Source organism: Ipomoea nil, unplaced genomic scaffold (assembly GCF_001879475.1).
Source record: "Ipomoea nil cultivar Tokyo-kokei standard unplaced genomic scaffold, Asagao_1.1 scaffold3104, whole genome shotgun sequence".
In the NCBI taxonomy this organism is placed as follows: domain Eukaryota; kingdom Viridiplantae; phylum Streptophyta; class Magnoliopsida; order Solanales; family Convolvulaceae; genus Ipomoea; species Ipomoea nil.
The window spans coordinates 251,837-260,902 of NW_017619532.1; the positions used below are offsets into that span (position 1 = coordinate 251,837).

General features: G+C 50.8%; 1 protein-coding gene across 1 annotated transcript; it reads left to right on the plus strand.

The window, feature by feature from the left end:
• Positions 1-4,944: 4,944 nt before the first annotated feature.
• LOC109166612 lies at positions 4,945-6,915 on the plus strand. The gene has a single exon (XM_019315505.1). It carries the CDS (start codon positions 4,945-4,947, stop codon positions 6,913-6,915), a length of 1,971 nt encoding a protein of 656 aa, XP_019171050.1.
• Positions 6,916-9,066: the final 2,151 nt, after the last annotated feature.

Here is a 9,066-nt window from a genome sequence, read left to right on the forward strand (position 1 = left end):
TAAACTATTCATGTTCGTGTTCGGTAAGCTTTCGTTTATGTTCGTTTATTAAGGTAAACGAACATTTAACAAACAAAATTGAGAGCTTGGTTTATGAACGAACAAAGTCTGAACAATTGTAAGCTCGTTTGTTAATAGATCGTGAACAAGCTCGTTTGTGTTTGTTTAATAATGTTTGTGAACAAGCTCATTTAGTGTTCGTTTAATAATGTTCGCAAACAAGCTCATTTATTTTCGTTTAATATTTGTTTGTATTATCTTTGTAGTTATGCTACTTGTTTAGTTATTTTTCGAGAACATAGATTATTTATTGTTCACGAACGAATTGTGATCATGAACATGTTCATATGTTTGGTTATTAAGCATTCACGAACGTGTTTATCAACGTGAACGAACATGTTCGCAAATATTAATGAACATGTTCGTGAATGTGCTTGTTAACAAACATGTTCGTGAACGTTAATAAACACTAATGAACGCTTAACAAATGAACACGAACATGATTTTTAAAAACATTAACAAACGGACGCGAACACAAACACTCCAAAATCCTTAACAAACGAACATGAACAACCTCCTTGCGTTTATGTTTGGTTCGTTAACAACCCTTGTTATGATGGATTTTAGGTGGGGGGAGGGGTGGGTTTAGGAGAACAAATCTGACAGGATAATAGGGCTGGCACCTAACCCGGATCACAAATGGGCATCTGACTCAGCATCACATGGGAACCCAACGGGCAGAACTCCAACGGTTAGGAATTCTAACTGGTGCCACCTTTACTGTCATTGAAGCCAGCATTGAAGCCCCCATTGATGTGAGAGAATTAAATGTTTAGGCTCCCCATTTATGTCCCATGTTGTTACCGTTAGGACTCTAAGTATAAATGGGGCTCTCCTCAGCTAGCAAAAGACACACTGTATTTCCTATACTGAGACAAAAGCAATACAACTATTGTTACTCTCTCTCATAGAGTATTATAATATTATTATTACCGGTAACATTATTACCGTCATTGGTGCTTTCATTGAGAGCCTGAGTCCAATACTCAAGCAGGCTACGACACACACAACTCATTCCTCTTTCAACAGCAAGCTTGAAAGAATGGTGTCCCGCAGCTCCCATGGTTCCCGCAACGTGAACAATGGCAATGCCTCAGGTGACCTCCGGGACCAACTCACCAACAATCGCGGAGGGGACCTCCGAGAACAGCTCAACAACGGGAGGCCTGGGGACCTTCGAGACCAACTCAACAATGGAGGGGACCTCCGAGACCAACTCAACAATGGAGGGGTGAACCAAGTCGTGAACCTCCAGGCGACCATTCAGCAAGCAGTGACGACGGCACTAAATCAGGTGGCAGTGGGACTCTAAGGCCAAGTAGTCCCGCCACGACCTCAGGAAATAGAGGTAGAATCCCCACAGAGGGCGGATGCCCAGGATGCAACCCGTGCGGCGAGGGACGCAAGGCGTCGCACCAGGACAGAGGGTCCAGGAGAGGGCACCCAAAGAAGCGGTCCGGCCGGACGGCAACCTGGACCCTCCCGCTCTGCCCTGGAACGGTTGGTGCTTTCATTGGTGCTTATTACCGGTAACATTATTACCGTCATTGGTGCTTTCATTGAGAGCCTGAGTCCAATACTCAAGCAGGCTACGACACACACAACTCATTCCTCTTTCAACAGCAAGCTTGAAAGAATGGTGTCCCGCAGCTCCCATGGTTCCTGCAACGTGAACAATGGCAATGCCTCAAGTGACCTCCGGGACCAACTCACCAACAATCACGAAGGGGACCTCTGAGAACAACTCAACAACGGGAGGCCCGGGGACCTTCGAGACCAACTCAACAATGGAGGGGACCTCCGAGACCAACTCAACAATGGAGGGGTGAACCAAGTCGTGAACCTCCAGGCGACCATTCAGCAAGCAGTGACGGCGGCACTAAATTAGGTGGCAGTGGGACTCCAAGGCCAAGTAGTCCCGCCACGACCTCAGGAAATAGAGGTAGAATCCCCACAAAGGGCGGATGCCCAGGATGCAACCCGTGCGGCGAGGGCACCCAAAGAAGCGGTCCGGCCGGACGGCAACCTGGACCCTCCCTCTCTACCCTGGAACGGTTGGGACACGGGGTGCCCGCTCGCCAAAGGCCATAGTCACGTGCCGAGGGATCCTCAGCTAGAGGCCCTCGCCGACACGAGGAAAGAGAAGCGGAAAGGTCGCCCACAGAAAGGATGGGCGAGTCTCGTGGACCGGCCCCGCGCCGGCACGGTGACGAGTCGGCTCTGCGTCGACACTTGGGCGAGCGACGCTTCGATGAACCGGCCCCACGTCGACATTCGGCGGAGCGACGCGTCGATGAGCCGGCCCCGCGTCGGTACTCAGTGGGTGAGCGACACGTTGATGAACGGGTTCCACACCGACACTTGGGTGGACGAAACGTCGAGGAACCAGCTCCGCGTCGACACTCAGATGGACGACACGTCGATGAACTAGCCCCACGCCGACACATAGAGGAGTGACAGCCGGCCCCGCGCCGACACCCTGACGAGTCGACCCTCGTCGAGAGGGTACAAAGAAGGATCGAGGAGTTAGCAAGAAGGGTGGGGGCACGGGAGCAGTCGCCAGAACCCGAGGTACGGATGGCAGCACCGTTCTCCTCAAGCATCATGGATGTACCTCTGCCGAGGGACTTCAGGTTACCCGCCATCAAGGCGTACACGGGAGCCACTGACCCACGTGTCCACATGACGAGGTACAAAGCTGATATGGTAATGATCGAGGCAGGGGACGCCATCATGTGCCGAGCGTTCTTGTCCACCCTGGATGGAACAGCCCAAGACTGGTTCAACACCATCCCGGACGGGTCAATTCAAAGCTTTGGGGAGTTGTCCAAAGGCTTCCTAACATACTTCTCTAGTAGCATACAGCGTAAGAAACCCTTCTCTCATCTCTGTGTAGTAAAGCAAGATAGAGGCGAGAGCCTCAAAGACTTCCTGATCAAATGGAAAAAGGAAGTCAATAATGTCTATGACTTCAACTCCAAGGCGGCGATCCCGATATTCATCCATGCCCTGAGATCGGGGTATTTTCACAAGCAACTGAATGCCCACCACCCCTGTTCTTACGAAGATCTGATGAGGACGGCTAGCCGCTATGCCGAAGCAGAGGATGTCGACAGGAAAAAGAAAGATGAGGAGGACGGTAGGAAAAAGGGGAAACCTGGGAAAACTGGTCCGTCCAGCCTGGCACCACGTCCGAACCACCCGGCCACAGGGAAAGGCCAGGACCATGAATGGCCTCGCCTGGTTCCCCTGCGTAACCTAACTCCTCTTACCCATCCCGTCAGTGTCATCCTAAAACAGGCTGAGGAGATGGGAATAGTCGAGTTCCCACCAGAGTGCATGAAGGTCTCCCCAAAAGGAGACCAAGCAAAGTACTGCAGGTTCCATAGGCAACCCGGGCACGACACGGATGAATGTAACGTGCTGAAGAGGCAAATAGAAGAACTCATCCAACAGGGCTACTTCTGGCATTTTGTCAAGCGATCCAAGCAGCAGCAACAGCCGCAACACGATCCATAAAAAAATCTACCAAAAAATGTCTGGAGGAAGGAGGATGGCGCCGAGTCGTCCACCTCGAACGCCAAGAAAAGAGAACATGACCAGATATCTGAGCAGGATGATAGCGAGAAGGAAACCGAGGTGGCGCCCAGACGACAAAGGAAGCACACCATACACTTTATCTATGGTGGACCTGCGGGGGGCGACACACCCACAGAAAGGAAGAAGTGGAGCAGACAGTTGTACGTGGGAAAAGTGGTAAGTCTTCCCAAAGGAAAGAAGCAGAGGCGGGAGGCCATCACTTTCTCTGACGAGGACCTCCCCGAGGGTCCCTTACCCCATCGCGACGCACTAGTGATTAAGATGGACATCAACGATATGATCGTACACCGTATTTTGGTCGACACAGGGAGCTCGGTCAATGTGATGTACTACGACGCATTCACCAAGTTAGGGCTATCTAGAGGCCAGCTCAAAGAGGTACGAACTCCACTCTCTGGGTTTACTGGGGATTCGGTGGAAACAGAAGGGTCGGTGACCCTGCCCGTGGAGATAGGCACGAGCCCCAACATTCGCAAGTTGGACATGGAGTTCATCGTGGTAAGACTCACTTGTGCGCATAACATCATACTGGGGAGGCCAGCACTAGAGGACCTCAAGGCCATAGTATCGGTGGAACATTTGTGTATGAAGTTCCCTACTCCGAATGGAATAGGAGTCGTCAGAGGGGACCGACGGGCAGCCCGCAGTTGCTACGTGAAGGCATGCAAGAAGATTGGCAGTAAGGACCTACAGGTTCACACGATCGCGGAGAAAATTTTCAAAGAAGAAGAGGCCTGGCCCCGCCCTGAGCTAAGGGCCCAGATAGTGGATGTAATCCGCCGTTCCCACGCAGTGTTCGCATGGGAGCCAGAGGACATGCCGGGCATAGATCGAAGCATCATAACCCACAAGCTCGCAGTCGACCCCAGCGGAAAACCAGTGCATCAGCGAAAAAGGTATATGTCGGCAGAACGAAGAGAGTTCGTGAAAAAGGAGGTGACTGCGTTACTCCACGTGGGGCACATCAAGGAGATTTACTACCCACAGTGGCTGAGCAACGTAGTCTTGGCTCCCAAAGGATCAACGTGGAGGATGTGCGTGGACTACACGGACCTCAATAGGGCATGCCCTATGGACCGTTTTCCACTACCCAATATAGATCAATTGGTGGATGAGACGGCAGGATGTGAACTCATGAGCTTCATGGATGCTTTCTGTGGGTACCATCAGATATCCATGCATGAGGGGGACGCCGAAAAGACCGCCTTCACCACTCCCGAGGGAATATTCTGCTAATTGCTCATGCCATTCGGATTAAAGAATGCCAGGGCTACATACACTAACATGGTGGCAAAGCTGTTCAAGATAGGATTGGGACAAAACATGGAAGCATACGTGGACGACATGATCGTCAAAAGTCGCAAGGCCACCTCCCATGTCGAGGATCTCAGCGAGGTATTTTCCATTATGAAGAAATTTAATTTGCGCTTGAACCCAAAAAAATGCACCTTCGCCGTTGATGGGGGAAAATTTTTGGGCTTCATGGTCACTAGGAACGGCATTGAGCCGAATCCAGAAAAGGTAAGGACTATCCTTGACATGGAGCCTCCGCGGTCCATAAAGGAAGTCCAGAGACTCAACGGGCGTCTGGCGGCCTTAGGCCGTTTTCTATCTAAATCGGCTGAACGTTCCCTCCGCTTCTTCCAAATCTTGAAAAAGAGCAAAGGGTTCGAGTGGACGCCAGACTGTCAAAAGGCCTTCGAGGAGTTGAAAAAATACTTGTTGTCCCCGCCCCTGCTTGCAAAGCCAGAGGCAGGTGAAGCCCTAATCTTGTACTTGGGCGTGTCACAGGGTGCGATCAGCTCCGTGGTGATCAAAGAAGAAGGAGGGACTCAGCGTCCCATCTACTACGTGAGTAAAGCCCTACACGACGCGGAGCTCCGGTACAGTGTGTTGGAGAAAACGGTATTTACCATAGTCACTTCATCAAAAAGGTTGGCCCACTACTTCCAAGCTCACCCCATCCACGAACTCTCACACCAGCCGTTGAGGAGCTTCCTCCGGAATACTAACAGCTCCGCCAGGATGGCACGGTGGGCCATGCACCCCAGTCAGTTTGACATAGACTTCAAACCAAGGCCCGCCATCAAAGGCCAAGCTCTTGCAGACTTTATAGTAGAGTGCACAGCTCGGGAAGTGACGGACCATGTAGAAACTGAAGATGGAGGGTGGTGGACCTTGTCCACAGACGGTTCTTCCAACAGCAAAGGTTGCGGCAGCGGCGTAGTACTCGTCACTCCGGAGGGATTCCGCGCCTACTATGCCATCCGGTTCCACTTCAAGTTATCTAACAATGAGGCGGAGTATGAGACCCTCCTCAATGGACTGCGGTTGGCGGTGGGACTACGAGCTGAAAAGGTCCGAATTCGATGCGATTCCAAGCTGGTAGTCAGCCAGGTGTCTGGGGAGTATGAAGCCAACGAAGGAAGCATGCAGAAATATAGAGATGCGGTGTTGAGAACCCTGCGCGAGTTTGAGGGATATGAGATACACCAGGTACCGAGAGAGCAGAACGCCGATGCTGACATGCTCTCAAAGCTAAGTACCGGAGTCCCCAGCCACATTAGGAAAATCGCTGGACTAGAAGACCTCGAGACTTCAAGTATCGACGTTTCGTGGGTCTTCCATGTGCAGACTAGGGAGCCATGTTGGATTGATCATATCAAGCGATACAAGGCAGATGGCGCCTTACCGCAAGACGAGGCAGACGCAAAGGTAACAAATTTACGGGCACCCAGCTACGTTGTCTCGGGCGATAAGCTGTACAAACGCTCCTACAATGGCACTTTATTGAGGTGTCTATATCCAGATGAAGCCAAGTTGGTGATGAAAGAAGTCCACGAGGGGGTATGCTCCGCCCACCAAGGAGCGTATACCATTGCACGGCGCATCATGTTACAGGGGTATTTTTGGCCCAAAATGCTGAGGGACTGCGCCGAATATACAAAGCGATGTCCCAAGTGCCAAGAATTCCAGGCACTACCAGGTCGACCTGCGACGAATTACACCTTGGTAAGCACCGCGATTCCCTTTTCAAGATGGGGAATTGACCTGGTAGGGGCCCTTCCCACGGGGACTGGAAGCAGGAAATACATCATCGTGGCCATCGACTATTTCACGAAGTGGGTGGAGGCCGAGCCCCTGGCAAGCATCACCGCAGCAAGGTGCAAAAGGTTCGTCGAGAAAAATATCCTTTATCGTTTCGGTATCCCTCTCCAGGTAATCACAGACAATGGTCGTCAGTTCGAGGCTTGAGAATTTTCAGAATTCTTAGCAGGATGGGGCGTTATGCACAGCCGGGTGGCGGTATCTTATCCTCAGGCAAACGGGCAAGTGGAGAATGCAAATAGAACCATCCTCGACGGCCTCAAGAAAAAACTGGAATTAGTCGGCGGAGCCTTGGTGGAGGAACTCGACGGCATCCTCTGGGCCTATCGCACGACGCCAAGAAGGGCCACCGGAGAAACCCCGTTCGCACTCGCCTATGGATTCGAAGCTCGGGCCCAGTTGAAGTTATCATACCTAGTAGAAGGGTGGAGGAGTTCGAGTCAGAACAAAATGAACTTTACCAAAGGGTGGATCTGAACTTCTTGGATGAAAAGAGAGAAGCGGCATTCTGCAAGATGGAGAACTACAGTCGTCAGCTAAAGTCCTACCACGACGCAAAAGTCCGACCCCGGTATTTCCAAGTCGGCAACCTTGTGTTGCGAAGAAGGGAAGCCAGCCAACCCCATGAAGAGGGAAAATTCGCAAAGAAATGAGAGGGGCCTTACGCCGTGAAAGAAGTCGTTCGCCCAGGAACATACAAGTTAAAAACTACAGGGGGAAGAATGATCGATCGGGTATGGAACTCGGAACATTTGATCAAGTACTTTCCTTAAAAATCCTGTAGTAGCAATCATTGGAACTAGTACTTGGTAATCGCGGTCCGTCTGCTCTACACGCTAAAGTTCTCTGAAATGATATCTTATTTTCATGGTCCGTCCATGTTATTTAGTAAAACAAGTTCGTTATCATCTTTTACGAAACTTTCTGAAATAATATCTCGTGCTCGTGGTCCGCCCGTGTTGTAAAAAAAGAAAAAAAAAAAAAAGAGAAGCTCAGATGGCCGAGGCACGCCTCGACCAACACCGAGTCCGTCTCGGCAAAAAAAAAAAAAAAAAAAAAAAGTAACGTGTTTACTCCGAAGTAACTGGTTTATTCCGAATATTCCAAAATAATAACAAGTTGTTCGAACACAGAAAGCAAATAGTTCAAACTTAGAGAAGCACTGGAAAGCAAATTGTTCAAAGACATAGCTAGAAAGCAAGGGAAAATCTCAAGTACGACTACGAACTACTCATGGTCCGAGAGCTCCTCCATCACAATCTGATCAAGTTGAACATTGGGGACGTTGCTAGTGTCGATGCTGTGAAACTCGTCCACCAAAGAATCTTCACGAGCATCTGTAACATCATCAATGAATTCATTCTCAGCATCAGGATCCGGATTCTTCTCTATTACAGGCAAGCCAAGGGATACGGGGTCAAAATCTGGAACCTTCTCCCTCAACACTGGAAAAATCTGCTGCTGCTTCGTATACATTCCAATGTTAAAGGCCACCTGCGCCTCAGCCTCAACCGCCTCTTGACCAGCCCCAGTTTTGAGGAATTCCCGGATAGCCTCAGGAGTGCTCATATAGTGCATGGCGTCCTCTTTAAACTCGACTGAACTCTTGTAGACCTCCACAGCCCGGCCGAGGGCATCAGCATGGCCAGCACGGGTCCTCTCGTAGTCTTCCTGCAACTTCACGAGGGCAAGTTTAAGCGCTCTGTGCTCTTTCCTTAGAGCCTCAAGCTCGCCCTCCATCTTGCTCAGAGCCTCCTCCCGGGCGAACAGCGCTTGGTGCTCCTTCCTTAGCGCCCCAAGCTCGCCTTCCATCTTGCTCAAAGCCCCTTCCCGGATCGATAGCAGGTCCTTCAGGCTCTTGTTGTCCACGTCCCTAATTTTAACATCCTCAATGAGTGCGTCCGTCACCCGCCGTCGTTGGGCATGGATGATCTGTCCCTCTAGCAGGGCCTGAAAGTAACAGACGGAGTAAGACATGCCAGGGCAGAGAAAGAACATAAGTATGAGAAAACTGACCTCAAAAATGTGTCTAAGATAACGCTCTTGCAACATGTTGACATCCATGGCGACAAGGTGTTCCAAGTCCACAGGAGGAGCGATACGAGCAGCATACTCAACCGCATCAAGACTCTTATTTATTAACGACGCTCCGGGTGGCACGTCCATTCCCAGTCGGATCAAGTTGGTCCGAACACGCGAGCCAGACTCAGTGGAAGTATCTCCTTGCACCTCGGGGGGTTGAGGGGAAAAGGTAACGGTCGTGGGTGTGCGAGTCGGTGGAGGCTGCATCACCCCCTC